This window comes from Salvia splendens, chromosome 2 (assembly GCF_004379255.2).
Source record: "Salvia splendens isolate huo1 chromosome 2, SspV2, whole genome shotgun sequence".
Classification (NCBI taxonomy): Eukaryota; Viridiplantae; Streptophyta; class Magnoliopsida; order Lamiales; family Lamiaceae; genus Salvia; species Salvia splendens.
Window position 1 is genome coordinate 9,610,536 of NC_056033.1, and position 24,203 is coordinate 9,634,738.

Sequence of the window (24,203 nt, forward strand, 5' to 3'; positions counted from 1 at the left end):
TCTCTCTTACTTTATTCATAATCCATTTAACACACTATTCTTATACATAGTGCCGAAAAGAAATATGTCTCTATTAACAGAAGAATGAACTAGTATTTAATAGTGATAAAAATGAGAAGTGCATATACTTTTATGAAATAGAGGGAATATTATCTTCAAATCGAAATTGAAAAATAAAAATCAAATTTGAATGTGCTGAACACGAAGATCTGATCAATACTTTGACAAAACAATTAACATAATTTTCTTGAAAAAGCAAAAGTCAATTAATGATTAATACTTTTGATCAAGTATAATTAGATGCGTAATAGTGAAAGGATGGTGAATTTAATACTGGTAGAAAGGGCAAATTGGTACATTGAAGTGGCAAATCATTAGGCTTCTGTAGAATGACAAGCTTTTGTCTCACATTTGCAGTTGCATCGATTTCTGTTGCTTTTAACAAATGAGTAAAAACAAACATCCAACCAACGTATAGCTATAGCTAGCTACGGAGAGAGAAAGAAGAAGTTATCGGGCGACGCCATTAAACAACCACTTTTCTCTCTATACATATTCATATTCCGTCTCACACACACAAACATAGAGCAGCTGCGAATTGTGCGACCTCCGCGTATTGCCGCACGCTTCCATGATTTGACTTCAATCCGGCATTTTCCTTTACAATATCCAACGATTTTGGGGGAGTTTGGGTAGCGCGGTCGTATTTCGGATTGGCGGATATAGAAATGGCGGCTTTGCAGAGTGATGGTGGAAGGATGGAAGGCTGGCTTTATTCGATACGCTCGAATCGGATTGGACTTCAGTATTCGAGGAAACGCTACTTCATTCTACAAGATCACCTGCTTAGGAGCTTCAAATCGGTGCCAGCTTCACCCGACGAGGTTTACTTTGTTAACTCAGTCCATTTCGATGTATGTTTCGGTTGTTTATGTGTAAATGCACGAGTGTCCTGTGGTGTAATTTTATATGCGTGGCGAACTTCGACTTCTGCTTGCTGTTTTGATTGGCTTCGGTACTTGTGCTTCCCCATTGTATAGTAGGAGTCCAGTGGTTCGGTAAAATTTCCTAATCGGAGAGGTTTGACTTCGTTTTATCTGTTGAAATCTCCTGATGTTATTGTTATATCGTGTTAACGGAGAGTTTGATCTCTTCTATTGATTAGTTGTATCATATCTGGCGCTTGCTTACTGAATCAGGACTATGTAGTCAGGCAGAGAGTTATAAGCCTCATGGACTGGGATAATTTGTATTGTTGGGTGATATTTTTTTATCAGGCTTGGTGCACTGTATAAGTGCGTGACTTTTGTATGCACTGAAGTTTAGGAGAGTCTGTCTCTTGGGATTTCTTTTGTGTTATAGTAGGACTTATAGTCTTAATTTGTGAGCCTTTTCTATGCCACAAACATACGATCATGCATAATATGGAGATGCGTGTATTGGTTCCTTAGCATTAACGCGTATGTATATCGAGTCACAAGAATTAGGACTATGCATATAGTATCCAGCGTAGTTATAGAGTGGTCTTCATTTATTGGTCTGTTGTCATGCTGTAAGTGTGAGCATCCAACTCCTCTACTTTTTTCTTCATGATGATGCTGAAGAATCAGCAAGAATGTGGTTCACGAATTCCGTACTCTTTGCATAATTTTGATGTAGAGGATTCAAATCTGATTTTGTGTTTCTTCTTTTGCAAGTGTCCTAGGATGCACGTTTGGATGATGGTGAAACATTTTTGTGTTTAATTTGTTCTTTACTTTGTTTAGTTTATGAGTATAGCTATCTGATGGGTAGAACTATATGTTCTCAAGGTGATAAGCAGAATACAATGCACATTTAATTAATTAATCTGAGAAACATAGATGGGAATCTGCTAAAAGCAATCTTCACCTCTTACTAATCTGACACTTTATCTGAATAGTCCGGCACAGAAACATGTATTTGATGATATTGTGTTAATTTGATTGATATTAGAGAAAAGCTCATGGTCCTACCTGTTTCTCCTTTCATTATTGATGATGTATGATGGTTACAAGTAGAAACTGATTTGCATAGCTGCAAAAATTGCCACTTGCCACTCTGTTGACTTGAATAGTTTTTCAAATTTTTGTATGCTGTTCTGCCGATTATGTGATAGAATTAGTAGCATTCATTTACCTAGTCCTTCACTAGAAGGTAGATTAGTGCATGATTCAGTTGGAGTAGCTGTTAGCCTGTTAGCCTAGGATTATCTAACTTATAGTGAAAATCTGATATTCAATCCAGTGTCGATGCTGTCACATTTTCGTTTAGCATAGGTATTTGGTACCAGTAAATACTTATAGGTCATGTATTGCCTAAGACTTACATGAAACATTTGTTTCAGGATCCTGTTAGAAGTGCCATTATTGATTCTTGCATAAGGGTGACTGACAATGGAAGGGAGAGCATTCAGAGGAAGGTATGCCACCGAATGGTGTTGCATGAAATTTCCTTTTCTATGTGCCTGTTTTTATCCTATAATTAAATTTGTGTTCAGTCCTAAATACTGAATGGCACGGTTCTCTTCTATATGTAATTTGCAGGTCTTTTTCATCTTTACTCTTTATAACACATCGAATCACAACGATCAACTGAAGGTATGCAAGCTTTCTACTCTGAATTTTAGCCCTTTCCTTTAACTCAACGTTGCAAGTAGAAATGTCTGCAATCTGCAGTTGGGAGCAAACAGGCCTGAAGAAGCCGCAAGATGGATCCAGTCTTTCCAGGAATCAGCTTTAAAGGTTGAAACTGTTCTTTTTGTGAGTTCTCTGGTAATTGTAGACTGAAAACTAATGTTACCAATTAATACAGCCAAACCAGAATCAAGGAGATTTTGAACTTTCGAGACGTGTACCGCAGTCATCGAGGTGAAAATTTTAGCTTTTATTACTGATTGACCCAACAATTTCAGATGAAACTGCTCTACTCAATTCTCATCAACCTTGTTGAGTTGGTTTTACCTTGCTGAATGTCATATGTTTAAAACTTTTTTTCACAATGACTTTAAAGTATCTGTAGTCATTAATTTCTTATTTCAAACCCATCTTATTTTGCCTAAATAAGATCAGTTTTAATGCTCTCTGTCCTTCCATATTGTTCAGGCTAAACTATTCTAGCAAGCATTCATATTCCATTGACTGGACTGTCTACTCATCCTCAGTCAGTGATGCAATGACATCTGATGTTATTGCACCATCACCTTGGAAAATATTTGGTTGCCAGAATGGTATGTTTTAAGCTTGTTTCCTATCTTGTAAAACTGCTGGGTGCCTTGTTTAATGTAAAAATCTGCAGGTCTCCGGTTATTTAAGGAGGCTAAAGACAAAGAATCTCATAGGAAGGTAGGTTGAGAAGTTTAGTTGATGCATTGATATCTCTAAGCTAAATTGATATGAATTAATTCCATATACTGTAGTGGGATGATCATCCTGCAATAATGGCTGTTGGTGTAATTGATGCAACTTCAGAGGCTATTTTTCAGACTCTAATGTCTCTTGGTCCTTCAAGATCAGAGTAAGTAAACACTATCAGGCCATACATAAGACCGATCTGAACTTACAATCAATCTTCGACTTTGATACATGTTTAATCATGTTCATAAAAATCCATTCCCAGATTTAAATTAATGTCACGGAACTTTATAGCTTCTGTACAAGTGAAATATATGCCATTTATGATACCTCCACTGTGTAGTTCTCTTACATATCAGACTGGAGGCTACTAAGAAAGATACCAGTATGCGTTTTGGAGACAGTTATCGTAGAGCTGTTCATCTCAGTTGTCACTCACCCTTTCTTGATAACCTTATGTTTACATTTATGCAGATGGGACTTCTGTTTTCATAAGGGTTCTGTGATTGAACATATTGATGGACATACTGATATAGTTCACAAGCTTCTATTCCACGATTGGCTTCCTTGGTCTGATCTATACATTTTCTGTCAGTATTGAACATTTATTTATTTATCTTCAAGAGTTATATATAGCATAATCTGTTACAGGGGTATGAAAAGAAGGGATCTTCTGTTAAGGCGGTATTGGAGAAGAGAGGATGATGGTACATATGGTAATCCATATATGGCTGAAATCATATTCTGGATCTTTGTTTGATCTGAAAATTGACAATAAATTATTTTTATTTTGCAGTGATTCTGTATCATTCTGTGTTTCATCTGAAGTGTCCGCCAAAAAGGGGTTATGTACGCGCCTGCCTTAAAAGTAATGTATGCTTGTAAATATGTAATTAATGGGCTTTTATTTGTCATAACTGTCAAATGGTCGTTTTTTATTTGGCATGTTTGCCATGAAATTTGTCAAAATTTATCTTCATCCTTATACATCTGCATGCATCTTGTGTTTGCCATTATTATATTAAAGCCAAAGTAACTGAATTTGGCTGGCATAATATGCCCATTTTTGTGTTATGACATGACTTTGATCTTCCATTCTTCTTTTTTTAAGTGTATTGCAAGATGAGGTCCTAGCATTTGGCCATTTTTTAAATCTCAGATAACAAAAATCTAAGCATTTTATGATTGTAGCTTGACATTGTTGTGTATGGTTGTATAATTTCCTGGCAGGTGGAGGATATGTAATATCTCCAGTTAATCAAGCAAAGCATTCTGTGGTGAAGCACATGCTTGCTATTGATTGGAAATTTTGGAAATCTTATTTGTCAACATCATCGGCTAGGTCAATAACAATAAGCATGCTGGGAAGGCTTGCTGGTGTGCTACGCGCCTTTTTATCATAACATTAGCCTATGCATTTTGCCATTTAGTCTCAATTGTTTCTACAATTGAGTTCCTTAGAATTCTCTTCAAGTTCTTCTATCTCTTTATATGGATGAAATGAAAATTCCCATGCTCTATTGATAAATTGCTTGCTTTTGGGCATGACCTAAAACGTTTAAGACCTTTCACATGAATTTCTTTGAGGATGTGTATGAATTCTCTAAAGAAAATCAATTGCGTAATACGAGATATGTACACTTCTGGACTCAAGTATTAGCGGAGTTTCAATTTGAGGCTGCAATTTTGCTATTTACATAAACAGATGCCATATATATTACTCAGTTCAAATCTAGAATCAACTCTATGTCCCAGCTCATTTTTTCCAAATATTAGTGGTCTAACGACATTGTATGGTTGTAGAGGTAGAAATAGATTTTTACATGTCATTTTTATTTAATTTTTTAGAGATAAAATGAGTCATAACATTTAGTCAGTTTTAGATATGAATTGGATAGATTCATGAGGTCCATTTTGCAAATACCTAAAGTGTAGTCTAAAATTGAACCTAGGCAATTATACTTTCCTATGATATCAATGTGCAGACTATCTCCCATATGTTATGAGAAGGAAAATCATGGCAGAACTAATCATTAGTGTGTTTAAAATTATAACTTGATAGATTGATACTTCTTCCAAACTTTTATGACTTAGGTAGTCGAATATAGCATATGCTTTGAATTGATTCAACTTGATTGCTTTTTTCTGTAGCCTTACGGGAGCTGTTCAGAGCAAAGGTGGATTGTTCGTCATCCGATTTCTCATCAGGTGAGCTGATAAGAAACAGTACCATGCAGCAAAAGAAGATGGATCTGAAAGTTGATGTTCGAACTAGGATGGATAATGGGAAGAATATGGAGGATGTGGGGGAAGAATCGCTTAAAACACCTTCTGAACACTCAAGTCTTGTGGGATTGAATGATGCAACAGATGAATTCTTTGATGTCTCAGAACCTCTGGATTATGATCAATCAGAAACTGGTTGGCAATCTGATTATGGTTCAGAAATGTATTCTCAGGTATTACCAGTCAAAGTTAGGATATTTGGCATGACATCAAAGTGGTTTTATCATAACAAAGCTTCAAGTGAACTGATTGGGTCCTAGGTCATGTCTGAGGGACCAATAACAAATGAGATAACTTTCCCCCAATAAGCACATTCTTTTCTGGATTGGGTTTATGTTTATGCATTGGTTGTTGGTAGGATATGTGGATAGAAATAATCACTCACGAAATTGGAGATTTCACTCACTAGGAACAGGCATATTATTTTCTAGGAAAAAATGTACCGAGTTTTTATGTACAGAGTACACCAACATAAGGCTGGCACTTTTCTATATTTGCCGGAAATGATAAACATCCTTGTGTTATCTACCTCTGTAGGCAATTTGTAGTTTTTTTTTCTTTTCTTTTTGCAACACAATTGGCTAGCCAGTTGGTAGAGACACTATTGCTGAGATAATAACCTCTATACGAAATGCTGATATGGATAGAAAAAGAGTTGTTCACATAGCATCTACTAATATTACCGGAAATATTGTTAAAATACTTTTTCGAGAAGGTTTTATCAAAAACGTCAGAAAACATCGAGAAAAAAACAAAAAAAAATTCGTTTTAACCCTGATACATAGCAGGAATAGAAAAAGACCCTATACAAATTTGTTAAATCTAAAACGCATCAGCCGACCTGGTCTACGAATCTATTCTAACTCTCAACGAGTTTCCCAGGATGCACGCCAACCAAAATTGTCAACTGCTGCCGTCTTTGTCAAAAAGTTGCATGATCTTGCAGGTATGGGACATTCACTAATGTGTATATAATTAGGTAATAATACTTGTCCCCAAGGTATGCAACCAGTTCCCGATAATGCCTCCTGTCTTTCTACGTCTAATGGTCTGAGACATTGGTACCGCAGTTCAGAAAAAGGGTTATGTGGATTTGCATGATATGGCAAGGGAAGAAAGTCTATTGTGCAAATATGGATACACTCTTCCGAAGGATCCAACTTGTAATGTGCTGTGCAGTTGGACAGCAACAGATCCATCAACATATCTGATCCGTGGAAAGACTTATTTGGATGACAGAAAAAAGGTAGTTTCCCTTTCTAGAATTTCGATTTACAGTATTTTTACCTTGCTTTAGCTCCAGTAAGTGGTACTATATGTGTGTAATCAATAGCTGCTTATACATGGGGAAAACATAATATTTGATGGAATAGTGCATTTGAGAGATGTAAATGCTTCTATCATTTTTGTTTTCTTTGTATTTTGTTATGGTTGATGGCAATTGCTTATTTTTGCACTTTCTTTTGGGAGGAATGTTGAAATGTGAAGTATGAATCATGATAGCTTGCGTTGTAACAATGCAGTTGCTGATGTTGAAATAATTTTTACTAAAGTGGTGAACTTGTCCATCTGTGTACGATTCATTAATATGCTCTGTTTGTACCCAGATTAAAGCAAACGGTACACTGATGGAAATGGTAGGTGCTGACTGGTTGAGATCTGACAAGAGAGAAGATGATCTTGGTGGCAGGCCCGGGGGCATAGTTCAGGTAAACATTTACCTTTTACATTTTACTTTCTATAAATTAGAGACACTATTCACCCCTTCAGAATTTGCCTCAAACAACTATTGCTATCGGTCTGTGTAGCTTAAATTGAAATAATTTTTACTGTGCAGAAATATGCTGCTAAGGGGGGTCCCGAGTTCTTTTTTATTGTGAACATACAGGTGAGTTAGGGTGTTTATTGTTTTTCACTTTTTCTATAAGATTGGAGCAATTCCTTTATTGACTTCATTGGCAGGTTCCAGGTTCAACAACATACAATCTTGCTTTATACTATATGATGAGTACTCCTCTACAAGAGGCCCCTCTGCTCGAGAGCTTTGTAAAAGGAGATGATGCTTATAGAAATTCTAGATTCAAGCTCATACCATATATTTCAAAGGTTGGTTATTTCCCTTTTTTGTTATTGTCTAGTATTTTTTTGTATATTGATGATATCATGAATCCCTTGCCACATTAGGCATCTCAAACTTGATACACATAAATCTGTTTCTCAGGGCTCATGGATAGTCAAGCAGAGTGTTGGAAAAAAGGCATGCCTGGTCGGTCAAGCATTAGAAATTAACTATTTTCGTGGGAAGAACTACCTCGAGGTATCATATTAAGGAGCTTACTTATGGGACACTGGCAAATTTTTCTGTTCATGTTCTGTTTCATTGCTCGCAGTTGCATTTTGAGCATCCCTGGTTCATTTCTTGTACTAGGCGAGTAGAAAAAATGGAGATTGCAGGGTCTTTGAAAACTAATGATTCTGTATGTGACATCTCTACCTGAGAAAACATAATAAATATGAATAATCGTATGAAGAAGTTCTAGCTGTCTTATGTTATGGTAGGTTGTCACTCAAGCTTTATTGTGTAATATTATTTTCTTGGAAGTAGATTTAACTGTGCCTTTTGCTCTGGCTCCATCATGTTCTTCAAATAGTGAATAAACATAACGATTATGATCGTACTTCTATGAGTTTGTGACACTAGAATTTAGCTGACATGTACCTTTTATTTTATAAGTTTTGTACTAATATTTGTGTGAATGTGATAATGAAACAAAATTTACAGCTTGGGGTTGATATTGGGTCGTCAACTGTTGCGAGGGGGGTGGTCAGCCTTGTTCTAGGTTACCTCAACAACCTAGTCATTGAGATGGCATTCTTAGTTCAGGTAAACCTTATTGTTTTTGGTCATTTACATGGAATTCTACCCCTTGTTCTCTCTCTCTCTCTCTCTAGCGATGATTCTTTGATTTCTTTCAACACTATGCAGGCCAATACACCTGAAGAGCTACCGGAATATCTCATTGGAACCTGTCGCCTTAACCATTTGGACGTAGCTAAATCCATACTAGTAAAACCATAATTCACACCAATTCTCTTATAACATACATGATTGCTGCTGAAATATACCAGTATGAAAATTGTATTGATAACAAACAATCGTAAATGTTCTTGCTAATTTTGATTTTTTTTTTCATTCAACTTACTCGAATTAGCATTTATTGTCTTTGCTGTGATCTTTCAAAACACTCACTACTTCATCTTGTTATGGAATTTGGGGCAAAACTGAACTATCATTCTTGTAATTGGAAACTATCATTCTATGAGTTTCAAGCTATCATTCTATGGGTTGTGAACAACTTAGAAAGTTCAAGGACTGATATGCAATAGTTCGGGGACTAATATGCAAATTCTTGTATTTTTCCGTTTGTATTTCCCTCACAATTATTTGAGTATGAAAGGAGAGGGAGTTAGTTAGATTCTTCACTTCTGGAGCCGAGCTGTAACTAGCAAAAGAGAGAAAGAGTTTTTCATCTTGTGTTAGTTAGAATTCTTCCATACATTGAATAAAAGTTCTCCACCATTTTTCATCCGAGTTCAGAGTGTTTTCTTGACTTAATCATTTCAATCAATTGTGTATTGTATTCTTGTTCGTTCCGAGTTTGATCTTGGCTGTGCTCGAGGTCTGGTTTTGATTGCATTAAGATAGCGATTGCAAATTGGCGCCGTCTGTGGGAACGAGATAAGACGACGCATTCGACAATGTCTACCGCGAAATTTGATGTTGAGCGGTTCACCGGCGAAAATGATTTCGGCCTGTGGAGATTGAAAATGAGAGCTGTTTTGATGCAGCAAGGAGTCTGGGATTATGTGAAATCCAAGACGGGCAAGAAGGAACTTGAGGGGGTGGATGCGACGAAAGCGCAGGAGCTGGAATATAAGGCGTATAGCTCGATCGTCTTATGCCTCAGTGATAGGGTTTTGAGGGAAGTCCAGAAAGAAGATGATGCCGCAGGAGTATGGGAGAAATTGGAGAAAATCTATATGGAGAAGTCGATCTCCAATAGGTTACATCTCAAGCAAAGATTGTTCAACTTTAGATTTACTGACTCCAAGAATCTGGCCGACCAGCTCGAAGATTTTCGAAAGTGTATGGATGATCTTGAGGGTGTTGATGATCCTATGAAGGATGAAGATAAGGCATTGATGTTGCTGAATGCTCTGCCTCAGAATTTTGAACAATTCAGAGACTCCATACTTCTGGGGAGAGATTCCAAGGTGACTTTGGAGGAAGTGTATTCTGCACTTAAATTGAAAGGAATGCAGAAATCCATCAGCAAACCGATTGATCATGCAGCTGAGAGTCTGAATGTGAAAGCAGCCTCAAAGAAACCGTTCAAGTTCAAGAAACCATCATCTGATAAATGGAAGCCAAAATCCACAAAAGATGGGGACCAAAAGGAAACTAGAAGCTGTTTTTGGTGTAAGAAACCATGACACATCAAACAAAATTGCTTTGCTTGGAAGAAAAAGCAAGCTGAAAATCATAAGGAAGAAGGAACTGCAGCTATCACTGAAGAAATTGAAGAAGCTAGAGCTCTGAATGTGGTCCAGAGCAGTCCCATATCCAAGTTATGGATCATGGACTCTGGCTGCAGTTTCCACATGTCCTCTAATCTTGAGTGGTTCATGGATTTGAAGGAGTCAGATGGCTCGGTGTTGCTTGGAGATGATCACGTTTGTGATGTTAAGGGTGTGGGGAAGATATCATTGAGGATGGATGATGGATCCTTGAGAACTCTCACTGATGTGAGATACATTCCATCCATTAAAAGGAATCTGATATCCTTGGGTCTTCTTGAGAAGAATGACTATAGATTGACTCTTTTTGGTGGAGAGATGATTGTCACAAAGGATGGCCAGGTGATCATGAAGGCTGTCAGAAAAAATGTACTCTATTATCTACAAGCTGAGGCAGTAGCTGGATCGGCTAACTCCACTCAACAGACCATCAATTGGCATGCTAGGCTGGGCCATGTGGGAGACACTGGGCTGATGCAGCTGGTAAAGCAAGGCATTATTCAGATGGCTGAGTCAGAGATACAAAGAGCCATTGGATCATGTGAAGAGTGCATTCTAGGAAAGAGCAAGAAGCTGCCATATGGAGTAGGCAAACATAATTCAACAGAGCCTCTCCAATATGTTCACAGTGACATTTGGGGCCCTGCACCAGTAAATAGCATTGGAGGAGGCAGGTATTTCTTATCCTTTGTTGATGATTTTTCAAGAAAGGTTTGGATAATGATCATGAAAGAAAAATCAGAGACATTCCAGAGATTTCAAGAATGGTGTACTGCAGTTGAGTTAGAGAAAGGAAAGCATTTGAGGTGTTTTAGGACTGACAATGGGCTGGAATTCTTGTCCCATGAGTTTGATGAATTTTGTAAGAGAAAGGGGATTAAAAGGCATAGAACGGTCCCTCACAACCCACAACAGAATGGGGTTGCTGAGAGGATAAATAGAACCATTCTTGAAAGGGTAAGATGCATGTTGATAGCATCTGGAATGTCAAAGCCATTTTGGGGAGAAGCAGCCTCCACTGCGGTTGTTTTAATCAACAAATGTCCCTCTGCTGCTATTGAGAATCAGACTCCGGATAGTAGATGGTATGGATCTTGTGGAGACTATTCCAGATTGAGGCCATTTGGGTGTAGAGCATATGCTCATATCAAACAAGGAAAGTTGGAGCCAAGGGCTCTCAGATGTGTGATGATAGGCTATCAGGTTGGAGTTAAAGGTTACAGATTATGGTGCTGTGAGGAGGGAAATAAGAAAGTGGTGATTAGTAGGGATGTTATTTTCAGGGAATCTGAAATGCCTTTCCTCAAGAAGCAAGTTCAGACTGTTGAGTTTGAGGTGGAGGGTCAGAGGGAATCTACATCAGATGCTATGAGATGTTCACCAGAAACCAATGTTGGTGGATCCTATGAACATGAAAGTAACAGCAGGACTCCACAGAGACTGATTGCCACAGACAGACCCAGAAGAAGAATCAAGCTTCCCTCCAGATTTCAGGAGTTTGATATGATGCACTATGCATTGGCTATAGCTGAGGAGATGGACTATCATGAGCCTTCAACTTACAAGGAAGCAATAAGAAGCCCAGAAAAGGATCAGTGGCTATTAGCTATGCAAGAGGAAATTGATAGCTTGTACAAGAATCACACATGGATTTTGGTGTTAAGGCCAACTGATCAGCAAACAGTTGGATGTAAATGGATTTTCAAGAAGAAAATCGAGGTTTTCAACAACAATCAAATCAGGTTCAAAGCTAGATTGGTGGCTAAGGGATTCACACAGAAAGAGGGGGTGGACTACAATGAGATTTTTTCACCTGTGGTTAAACACAGCTCCATCAGAATTTTGCTTGCAATTGTTGCACAAAGAGATTGGGAATTGGAGCAACTTGATGTTAAAACAGCCTTTCTTCATGGAGAGCTTGAAGAAAAGATCTACATGGAACAACCACCTGGCTTCATTCAACCAGGGGATGAGGGAAAAGTATGTCTATTGAAGAGAAGCTTGTATGGGCTGAAACAAAGTTCAAGGCAGTGGTATCTCAGATTTAATGAATTCATGCAGAAAATTGGGTTTGAGAAATCTTTGTATGATCACTGTGTATTTATCAAGAGAAGAGGTGGAGTTGCTGTGGCATATCTACTATTGTATGTAGATGATATGTTGATTTCTGCTAAACATAAGGAAGAGGTGGAGCTAGTGAAATCTGATCTGAAATCTGAGTTTGAGATGAAAGATCTTGGGAATGCTAAGAAGATTCTTGGGATGGAAATTATCAGAGACAGACATCACAAGAAGATATGGCTGACTCAGAGGGATTATATCAGTAATGTGATCAAGAGATTTCAGATGGATAAAAGTAAGCCAGTGAGCATGCCACTGAGTCCACAATTTAAACTCAGTGTGAATCAAATCCCAAAGGATGATGAACATAGAAGAGAAATGGATAAAATCCCATATGCAAACATAGTGGGAAGTATCATGTACACCATGGTGTGTACAAGGCCAGATATCAGCCAAGGAATAAGTGTTGTGAGCAGATACATGGCTGATCCAGGTCTGGAGCATTGGCATGCTTTGAAATGGATACTGAGATACCTAAATGGAACTCAGGATTATGGAATATTGTTTGATGGGAGTAAGGAAACTGAAGAGCAGCCTCTGATGGGATATTGTGATTCTGATTTTGCAACCAATATAGACACAAGGAAGTCCCAATCTGGTTATGTATTCTGTTTGTATGGTGCTGCAGTCAGTTGGAGATCAAGTTTGCAATCTGTGGTGGCTCTCTCAACAACTGAAGCTGAGTACATTTCTATGTCTGAAGCTGTAAAGGAAAGCATATGGCTGAAAGAGATCTGCTCTGATTTTGGAGTTGATCAAGAAACTGTGACAATATTATGTGATTCAAATAGTGCTATATGTCTATCCAAACATCAAACATTCCATGAGAGGAGTAAGCATGTGGATGTCAAGCTGCATTTTGTGAGAGATGAGGTTGATAAAGGCTCGGTGAAGATTCAAAAGGTAGCAGCTGAGCACAATGCATCTGATATGCTTACAAAAGTGTTACCCGGTTCAAAACTGAAGTATTGTATGGATTTGGTGAATCTAATCCAACTAAAGTGAATGAAAGAAGTTGGAAGTGTTTGGAAGTTTGTTCAGTTGTGTCCCAAGGTGGAGATTTGTTATGGAATTTGGGGCAAAACTGAACTATCATTCTTGTAATTGGAAACTATCATTCTATGAGTTTCAAGCTATCATTCTATGGGTTGTGAACAACTTAGAAAGTTCAAGGACTGATATGCAATAGTTCGGGGACTAATATGCAAATTCTTGTATTTTTCCGTTTGTATTTCCCTCACAATTATTTGAGTATGAAAGGAGAGGGAGTTAGTTAGATTCTTCACTTCTGGAGCCGAGCTGTAACTAGCAAAAGAGAGAAAGAGTTTTTCATCTTGTGTTAGTTAGAATTCTTCCATACATTGAATAAAAGTTCTCCACCATTTTTCATCCGAGTTCAGAGTGTTTTCTTGACTTAATCATTTCAATCAATTGTGTATTGTATTCTTGTTCGTTCCGAGTTCGATCTTGGCTGTGCTCGAGGTCTGGTTTTGATTGCATTAAGATAGCGATTGCACATCTTCTAACCTTAAGAACTATTATAGGGCAGAATTGTGATGTGAGATGTTCGTCCAATTTGAAATTGGATAATCTTGAAAGTGAATTTGAAATTTAAGCTCCATGTACAAATTGTAATATAGGCTGACCTTATGCAATAGATTTAGAAGTTGTGAGAGTGAATGTTTTCTTTTTGTTTTTTAATTGTTTCAGTATTGTTGGGTCAATTTTTAGAGTAATAATCTGAACTTAGTTGGGACCTCAACACCACACAAAACATTAAAAAGGTTACAACCCTAAATTTGTATGACTTGTCCATGATGTTTACCAATATTCTAGAAGTGTTTTGAGCGTTGATTAATAGGTAACATAAGGTGGAAGATTAATGCATGTTCGCTACTATACTTCACTATGTGTTATGGCTAGCTGCAAATACTCCAACTTAGGGTTGGGGAAAAATACCGAAATACCGGCCTTATCGTACTGAAAAAAATATCAAAAATACCGAACTTTTGGTATACCGTGATTTTCGGTACGGTATAATACCTTACCAAAATCTTTCGGTAAGGTAACGGTATGAATTTTCATATACCACGGTATACCGCTTCATACCGAAGTTTGGTATGTACCTTAAATTAAGGTATATACCGTAAAATATAAATTTAATAGTATAAAATATATTTTATATATTTTTAAAATTATAAAATTTATTGTGAAATATAAATATAATTATGAATAAAATATATGTAATATATATATTTTAAAAATAAAATATAAATAATATTCTAAAAACTCAAATAATAAATCATCACATCAAACAAGGTGGTTGTGGAATGAGGTAGTTAAATAATAAATTTTACTTCTAAGAAGTCAGAAATCCGTACCTTACTAAAGTACCCAGCCAACAATGCACTGTGAGGGCGGTTTGGTTCCAAAACAGAGAAGAAGAGTAAATGCATAAGCTGCAACAAGAGAGTACATTGAACCACCATTTAGACATTACACTGAACTATCATTTAGATATCAACTCCAGGGTGGAAATTAATTTTATATTGTCAAATATTCAGAAGGATTATCTAACCTCCACCAAAGTCTTCAAGATGACATCAATTTCACATGCGACAAAAGGGAACCTACAGCATGGGAAGAAAGGATTTAGCCACAAATGAAACATCAGAAGTACTGAAATACAATTGCCTCTATGTATTCTATTCCCACCCAAGAGAAAAACCAAATAAGAAGATAAATTATGAAATATGCAAAATTCATATTCCCAAGTATGTAAACTTACTTGAAGGTCCTTTCGCTATCTGTATCCTGATCCTCTGTTGGTTCCTCAACAATATATCGCACCAGCTGCTCAACCTGAGTTCTATCTCTCAAACTGAAACCAAATAAGTTCGAAGTTGAATGCATAATCAACAGTTCACGATTTCTAATGAAATCTGAACAATTGCATGCCATTAATATTGGTGGCTGTTTAATGCTTTGCACTCCAGGGTAAAATTTTCCTTGTCAAGCACAGACTCAACCTGAAGCAAGAAATCATATTCTTCAGAGCAGAGAACACAAATAAATGAAACAGTAAGAGAGACAAGAGTTCAAGCTGGGCAAGCTTTTCTTTAACGAGACTTAAACTAAATGTTGAGCTTGGATTACAATCAAACGGGCATGCATCTCATTGGTTTCAAAGTTTCACTTATAATTTTATTAATTGGTTAGTAGCAAATAAGGTAATAGTTTTCTTATTTGTGAATTCGTTTAATTGTTTGTTGACCTTATGATAAATAATGTGTTTAAAACTCCTTTTTGCTAGTTCAATTGATTATATTTTAAAGAAAATATCAACTAGATTCAGCAAATTTATGAAACCGAAAAAAAAAAGGGATTCCCTTTACACTCAGCATTAGCAGATCAGTTTTTCAGGACATCACCCTATCCACTAGACTAACTTTAAGGGATTACAATTAGGATTTTACTGTCATTGACAAGTTGAAATTAGGTAAATTTCAGGTTTTCCCTTATAACCTTTCACATCTCTGTATCATCATGTTCAAGACCCCCTGTATAAGGTTATCAGGAAAGTATTTCAGGCTTTCCCTTGAATGAGCCAAAGCATAAAGTAAAAAATGATCCATTCATCTTACAGCTATCAACCTTGAACGGATAACCATTTGATTAATTTGAGCTAATTTAACATTCTTTTGTACCGTCCTATTGGCAAGCAGAGATAACAAAAACATACTAGCACATTGAGAAACTGTAATTAATGATCTCCACAAGTTTGCCTCCAACTTATATTATTCTTTGCATGATTTCTAGTAGAATCAAAGTATAAATAATTAATTAGATATAAAGAAAGCCTAAGCCTATAGGGGTCCAAGTAGAACCAGAGGAGAGATGATAGTATCGATAAGTTAAAACAACTCTCGGTCTCTATTGGAGGTGATTAAGGTCAGGCAACCTCAGGATGTAATATGATAAGTGGTTCGTAGGACTATGATAAACAAATTTTGTAAACGTAATCTACTGAATCAAACAGATACACAAGTATAGAAAAACAAGTAGCTGGTAGTTCGACCAGCAAAAGCTTTAAGTTTCCCATCTATCGGATAAAGCTAAGTGAATTCGTTCTTCTGCAAAAAACAATAGAAATGTACAGAATGTATACAGTGCCATACACCCATTACAATGGGTTAAATTCCAAGAAAGGACGTCATGGCAAAATTTATCCGCCATTTGTACCCTGAAAAAAGAAGTTTCCAGACATAGGAAAGACGCGAGAAGCTGTCGCGTGTTTTAAAAGTATAGACGCATTAGCCTAATGCGTGTTTAAATAAAACACGCATATTCCTCTCGCGTGTATTAAAGGAGAGACGCGTCTTCCTCTCGAGTGTTTAAATAAAACACGCATATTCCTCTCGCGTGTATTAAAGGAGAGACGCGCCTTCCTCTCGCGTGTTTAAAGTAAAGACGCGACACGCTCTCGCGTGTCTCCCTTGCTTCACAAGGGAGAGACGTGTATTAAAGGAGACGCGTCTTCCTCTCGCGTGTTTAAATAAAACACGCATATTCCTCTCGCGTGTATTAAAGGAGAGACGCGCCTTCCTCTCGCGTGTTTAAAGTAAAGACGCGACACGCTCTCGCGTGTCTCCCTTGCTTCACAAGGGAGAGACGTGTATTAAAGGAGACGCGTCTTCCTCTCGCGTGTTTAAATAAAACACGCATATTCCTCTCGCGTGTATTAAAGGAGAGACGCGCCTTCCTCTCGCGTGTTTAAAGTAAAGACGCGACACGCTCTCGCGTGTCTCCCTTGCTTCACAAAATCCGTCCAGAAGGCAGAACATACCACAAAACGCGAAGCAGCAGCGAAAATCGGTGAAAATCGGTAAAATTCTTCCGAAAATCGGCGAAATTCGAAGCCTAATCCGATATTTAGCTCTCCTATTCCAATTTGAAGTGTTGTTAGGTAACTTTCAATCCTTACTTTCGATTTTTATTGGTATATTTTAGGTGGGTATAATAGTTAGGGTTCATGGGTAGAAAGTATTTTGTTGAATTTGGTTGAATTTGGTGATGAATAATTCAATTTGGTTGATTTTATCTTGAAATTGGTTGTATTTGATGTTGAATTATTCAATTTGGTTGATGTTTTGTTGAAGTGTTGAATACGGTCGAATAAGGTGTTACTTTGTTGAATTTGGTGTTATTTTGTTGAATTTGGTGTTAATTTGGTGAATGTGATTGATATTTTGTTGAATTATTGAATTTGGTTTTGAATTATTGAATTTGGTTGAATTATTGTTGAATTATTGAACATGGTCGAATAAGGTGTTACTTTGTTGAATTTGGTGTTATTTTGTTGAATTTGGTGTTAATTTGGTGAATGTGATTGATATTTTGTTGAATTATTGAATTTGGTTTTGAATTATTGAATTTGGTTGAATTATTGTTGAATTATTGAACATGGTTGAATATGGTGTTAATTTGTTAAATTTGGTGTTGATTTGTTGAACATGGTTGATATTTTGGTTTTGAATTATTGAATTTGGTTGAATTTATTAAGTTATTTTTTTTTATAAAATTTGGTTTATAATTAAACATGTTAAATTTTGATTATATTAGGATGTCGCGATATGGACCAGAAGATCCTTCTGTATTGCATTATCAGCACAATCATATATCACGCAAGGCGTGGGCAGGCGAGGAAACAACCTCTTTCAATATTCGGCGCTTTGAGGGACATTTCTGGGAAATCAATAATCATCACAGACGCGTGATTGATTATGTCTGTAGATTTGGTTTAGGTGGAGTTCTTTTCTATGGTAAAGCTCTGGATGTAGATCATGTTAGGGTTTTGTATACTAGAAATCACATTTCGAGTGATTGGATACTGTAAAACTCTAATGGTTATTTTCCAATAAATGCAACAGATTATTTTTGTCATAATGTTGTTATGTTTTACATTTAATGGTTGTTTATTGCATATTTAAATGTATGAGCAAACGTAACAAAGTCTAAGTCTTTGTTTTAGTAGACCGGTTGTGGGCGTCGTCCAATTTAAGGTAACACGGTCAGTTCTAAACAAAGAAAAATAAGAATTTCACAACCTAGATAGGCCTAGACTACCTATCGCGAAAGGTTGCAATGTCAGTCCGATTATTGGTTTAATTGAAATAAGATGACGTTGGTGTGGTATAGCACTGAATGGATCTAATAGCAAGACGAGTCTTTATGCTATCTACTGAAAGACGAGGTCTTGAGAATTAATTTCTTAATCAATGTACGTTAGCATTGAGCATACGATATTGAGTATCCACTACTTTGACTTACCAAAGGTGCGGGTTTTTCGTAACCCAACGATCCAGGTATATTGGGTAGTGGTGATCATTATCTAGAGGTGCTAGGATTGCTATTATGTTGAAACGTGCGCGAGGAGAGTCTCATTTGATAACATCCATAAGAGGAGCTCGAAACGAGGTTTTATTATTCAGAACCTAGATAGTTGGAGTTTGATTACTCTATGAATAATAAATAAGAGTTTCTTGCTAAGTCCACTCTTGGAATTCGAAATATGTTAATTAATTAAGTCTATAGCAGACATTAATTAATTAATGGATGTTTCCATCTTAAGCGCGGGAAATAAATCAAATACAATTAAAGGAAACCCGGAATACTTGTAATTTCGGATTTGGAAGGCAGTGCAATATTACTTCTGTAGTGGCTGCTCGTAATATTCCAATATAAGCTTATATTAAATTGTGGGTTCAATTTGATTAGTAAAAAGCTAATTGGGTGAAGCTTGTTCCAGATTCTTCCTTAGATCTCTGACTGGGCCCAATATGTGACTTATATAAATAGGAGAATAAAGGAGACAGAAAACACAACAATTATTTTACAAAATTTTCGTCCCCTCCCTCTTGAGAGAGTTTTCGAAAATTGTGCTCCCTCCGTGAGCTGAGTCATGTCTTCCATTATTCGAGTCCTAGTACGTTGGTGAGATTTGCCCACACAAATATCAGCGTATAGTCCGGGACACCAGTCAGAAGATCCGAGGTCTTGTATTGAAGATCTTCACGTGGAGACGGAGCAAGCCATCATCGATTCTTGATTGAATCAACAGGGTAAATTGGCTAATTCCCTAGTAAGCATGTTTTAGGAATTTTATGTGCTAAAGCATGTTTTAATTCAAGTTATGAGCATGATACATGTGATAATTACGCGAATAGATTTTGTCTAAATAATCTGCTAGATAGATCAAATTCATGTGATCCGTTCTGAACGCACGCTTCCGCTGCCAGCCCCTTCAGCTGGTATCAGAGCCAGTCTTTGGCTCTGATTATTTGGATTTAAATTTCGCGAAATTGATGTATGCATGTGTTATTTGATTGCGAAGCATGTTCTTGGTATTTTGTTTAATTAATTATGCATGATGAACTCAAGAACTATCGAATCAAAGAACTTGAATTGCTCGAACGCACCACGTGCGATCGAGATAGGGATGTCGAGACAGTGGGAGCCGGGAGCCGTGATCACGGGGCGACGCGCGAATGAGTGGGGACTCGTGCGCGCCGCCGGCCGAGACCACACGCACCAGACGGAACCCGGGTCAAGGTCGACACGGCGGTGACTGGCGCGGAGTGGTGGCTCGTCCGAGAGCCACCGAGACACCGCGAGACACCGGGCCGAACCCTAGGCGGAAGGTCCGAGCTGGCCGAGAGCAGGCGCGCCACCGTGCGCGCCGCTGGCCAAGAGCTCGCGACACCCGACGGCTCGAAGGGTCGAGCCGGGCGCCGAGACGCTGGCCGAGAGGCGCGCGCCACCGTGCGAGCGCCTGGCCGAGAGGCGTCGGCACCTGACGAGCCGAGACGCCGAGACAGGCGTCGAGCAGCTGGCCGAGAGGCGCGTGCCGCCGTGTGCGCGCCTGGCCGAGAAGCTGCGACAGCCGACGAGCCAGGCGGCCGAGACGCTGGCGCGCCACCTGCGCGCTGGTGGCCGAGACGCTTCGTGCGTCGTGGTCCGACGAAGAACTTGTCGGATTTTCGTCGTTCATCGTTCGTGCGAACCTCGTACGATGAGATAACGATGAAAGATTATTTTAATGATTATTTAATTATTTTATTAAAAGATATCATTAAAATATTATTATTTAATGGAAATAAAATCTTTTTGGAAGATTTACCTAGATTTTAGGAATAATTTTATTATTATCTATATCTATGGAAATAAATAATATTATTTTATTCCTAGATGATATAGATGAGAATAATTTAATAGTTTCCTAATATTTATCTAGATTTAAGGAATATTTTTATTATTTTCTATATCTATGGAAATAAATAATAATATTTTGATTCCTAGATGATATGGATAAGAATAATTTAATAGTTTCCTAATATTTATATATCTAAGATCCTAAAAAGGATAGATATGTATGAATACATTAAATAATGAAATATCTCTTCCTAATCTTGAACATGGAATTAATTTGAATTTAATTTTTCATGTCTTATTAAGAATTAAATAATTTGTTTATTTTAGACATACCTTATAGTAGACATGAATAAGAATTATATTCTAGAACAATAATTTCCTAATGGAAGATACCAATTAATAAAAGATTTAATTATCCAGCAGATTAAATACCAACAGAATTTAATTAAGCCTTAAACTGCCTCAAGGCTAAGGATAATTAAAGTAAAACCATAACCCAAAATATCTAAGCTATAATTACGAACTCAACGTTTGTATATGGTCTCCATCAATTGGTCTGCAATTTATGAAGCCTTTTTCTAATATTATCGCCACCTGTTCTGTGGGGACAATAATCCTAACAAAATAGCAAGTTCATGAGGGCGGACTTCTCAAATATAAATAGTATGAACTAGAATGTAGTTTCCAATATTATCGCCACCTGCTCTGTGGGGACAATAATCCTAAGAAACTGCGAGATTCAGAAGTTCACATAGGATTTATGAGATAGCTTGATCTTGTTAGCAGCACACAAGCATTGTTATGGGAGTGTGTTGTAGAAATGAGACTCTGTAATGCTAAATTCGGTGGTCTTGCTTAGGCAACATTAGGCGGCCATGCCACTCTGTGGTCTATGGACTATTCGTCGGTGTTGTGACCAGTAAAAATGTAAGATTTTAATGCGTATTGACTTCCTCTGGAGGGTACAACGTTTTAATTTTACAGTTGTAAGATTTTGAAAAGTTTTATGGTTAATCTAATCAAACTTCTTACATAAGTTTATGACAATAGTAAAATACTCTGTTTTGCAGTGCAAATCAAATCGTCAATATGTCATTCAATCCTCTTTCCGCAATTCTCAAAGAAAATAAACTCGAGGGCGAAAATTACATAGAATGGAAACAAAATTTGGACATCGTTCTCACAGCAGATGAGTACATCTTTGTGCTCACCACCCCGCGACCTCCAGTGCCGGCGGCTACCGCTGCGGTAGGAGTCAGAGATGCACACAGACGGTGGCATAAGGCGAATGAGATGGCTAAGTGCTATATGTTGGCTTCTATGTCTTCAGTACTCAAGCATCAGCATTCAGCCATGGAAACAGCCGCCGAGATTATGCAGAATCTCAAAAATCTTTTTGGTACTCAGAATCGAACGGCGAAGTCTCAAGCCTTTCGGAGTATCATGTCGAAGACAATGAAGGAAGGCTCGTCTGTGAGGGACCACGTCCTCGAGATGATGGGCCACCTCAACCAAATTGAGGTCTTGGGAGGGACAATCGATCCCGAGTCCCATGTAACGATAATCCTTCAAAGTCTTCCCCCTAGCTTCCAACAGTTCAAGCTCAACTTCGAGATGAACAAAAGGAATTACACCTTGGCAGAGTTGTTGACTGAACTCCAGTCGGCAGAGGACCTTATGGTCCAGGCTAAGGCGGCCATGATGATTTCGGCGCCTCGTTCCTCTGGCTTAAAGCCTAGCAAAGGAAAAAGGCAGGCACCGAACTCAGGACCGACTAGGATAGCTAAGGGAAAGAAGAAGAAGAGGGCTAACAAAAAGCCCACGGGGAAGTGTTTCAAGTGTGGAGAAAAGGGGCATTGGAAGCCAGACTGTCCTAAACGGGGCAAGGCTACATGTATGCACCAAGCTCTAGTTGTCGAGTCTTGTTTGACTTCGACATCAATTTGCACTTGGGTTATTGACACATGAGCCACTAATCATATTTGTTTTGATCTTGACTTATTTGAGGTGACAAGACGGCTACATGATCGTGAGATCGAAGTCCAGCTGGGAGACGCTACCAAAGTGGCGGCCGTTGCAGTGGGAGACATTTATTTGCGTTTTAGTAGTGATAGATTTTTGATTTTGAAGAATGTTTTGTTGATACCTTCTTTTAGAAGAAATTTAATTTCAGTTTCTAAATTGGTTTATGATGGATATTCGATTTCTTTTAATGACAACTGCGTTATTAAGAAAGATGGTTCTTATATCTGTCGTGGTATCATGGAAAACAATCTGTACACAATCACTTCTACACAGTTTAATAATCGCAAATCAGAACTCAATACAACATCGAAAATTTCAAAGAAACAAAAAGAACCTTCAAATTCAATGAACGAAACGTACTTGTGGCACCTTAGACTTGGTCATGCCAATGAAAGGAGGATCCATTCTCTTGTTCAACAAGATCTTATCAAAGGTCTAGAGGAGGAACCTTTTCATAAGTGTGAGTCATGCTTAGAAGGCAAGATGACCAAGAGGCCTTTTAAGGCTAAGGGCAATAGGTCCAAGGAAGTACTTGAGCTCGTTCATTCCGATGTATGTGGACCAATGTCAACTGAGGCAAGAGGTGGTTTTCGATACTTCATCACATTTATTGATGACTTCTCGAAAATTGGATATGTCTACTTGATGCGTCACAAGTCAGAGTCTTTTGAAAAGTTTAAAGACTTTAAGACTCTTGTGGAGAAGTATCATGGGAAGAATATCAAATGCCTACGATCTGATCGTGGAGGCGAATACCTTAGTGCCGAATTTTTGGACTACTTATCGGAAGTGGGAATTCAATCCCAACTGACTGCGCCGGGCACGCCCCAGCAGAACGGCGTGGCTGAAAGAAGGAACATGACCTTATTAAACATGGTTCGATCGATGATGAGTTATGCACGTCTGCCTATTTCGTTTTGGGGACATGCCTTGCTTTCCGCAAGTCACATTTTAGACAATTTACCATCAAAATCCGTACCTAAAACTCCATATGAGTTGTGGACTGGGCGTAAGCCCAATCTAGCACATCTCAAGGTTTGGGGTTGCCCGGCTCATGTATTGGAAAAGGATCCAACTAAGCTAGGATCTAGGACGGAGGTATGTTTGTTTTTAGGATACCCCAAAGGAACGAAAGGTTATGAATTCTTTAGTCTCCGAGATAAGAAAGTCATTGTAAGCACTCACGCGACATTCTTAGAGGAAGACTATGTAATGAATCATAAACCCAGTAGTGAAGTGGCTCTTGATGAGCTAACTTCTGTCACAAGTTCCATTAACCAAGAACAAGTACCAAGTGTACAAACAATTCCCGAAACTTCAACTTCTACTCAAAATATTGTAGTGCCGCGCCGCAGTGGGAGGGTCTCACATGAGCCCGACAGATACATTGGTTTGGGAGAGAATCTATGGATCACTCATCGGACAGCAATGTATTAGATCCCTGGAACTTTGCGGAGGCGCAGGCAGATATCGATCATTGCGAATGGGTAAAAGCAATGGATTCGGAACTACAATCTATGATAGACAAAGACGTCTACGATTTGTCCGTCCTACCCGAAGGTTGTACTGCCATTGGGAGCAAGTGGATATATAAACGTAAACGTGGACCCG

General features: G+C 38.0%; 1 protein-coding gene across 2 annotated transcripts; it reads left to right on the top strand.

The window, feature by feature from the left end:
- The first annotated feature begins 385 nt into the window (after nt 1–385).
- LOC121787387 (protein ENHANCED DISEASE RESISTANCE 2-like) lies at nt 386–8,855 on the top strand. 2 transcript variants are annotated; one of them, XM_042186101.1, is made up of 21 exons: nt 390–884; nt 2,366–2,440; nt 2,565–2,618; nt 2,697–2,762; nt 2,833–2,888; nt 3,123–3,247; nt 3,316–3,362; nt 3,437–3,534; nt 3,846–3,941; nt 4,023–4,087; nt 4,168–4,239; nt 4,602–4,748; nt 5,523–5,830; nt 6,540–6,603; nt 6,728–6,903; nt 7,265–7,366; nt 7,495–7,545; nt 7,620–7,763; nt 7,879–7,974; nt 8,440–8,541; nt 8,644–8,855. In XM_042186101.1, the coding sequence occupies exons 1-21, from the start codon at nt 729–731 to the stop codon at nt 8,734–8,736; spliced, it is 2,193 nt and encodes a 730-aa protein (XP_042042035.1). In that variant the 5' UTR covers nt 390–728; the 3' UTR covers nt 8,737–8,855. The 2 variants fall into 2 exon arrangements, 1 of the variants encoding a protein (XP_042042035.1); XR_006047484.1 differs by lacking the exons at nt 8,440–8,541; nt 8,644–8,855 and having other exon boundaries at nt 386–884; nt 7,627–7,763.
- The last annotated feature ends 15,348 nt before the right edge of the window (nt 8,856–24,203 follow it).

Excerpts from the sequence above, each read along its gene's own strand:
- LOC121787387 (XM_042186101.1), top strand. The coding sequence starts at position 729 with ATGGCGGCTTTGCAGAGTGATGGTGGAAGGATGGAAGGCTGGCTTTAT. Across the intron at positions 4,749-5,522 it reads CATGCTGGGAAGGCTTGCTG|CCTTACGGGAGCTGTTCAGA; the intron begins GTGTGCTACGCG and ends TTTTTTCTGTAG. Across the intron at positions 6,604-6,727 it reads AAAGTTGCATGATCTTGCAG|TTCAGAAAAAGGGTTATGTG; the intron begins GTATGGGACATT and ends TTGGTACCGCAG.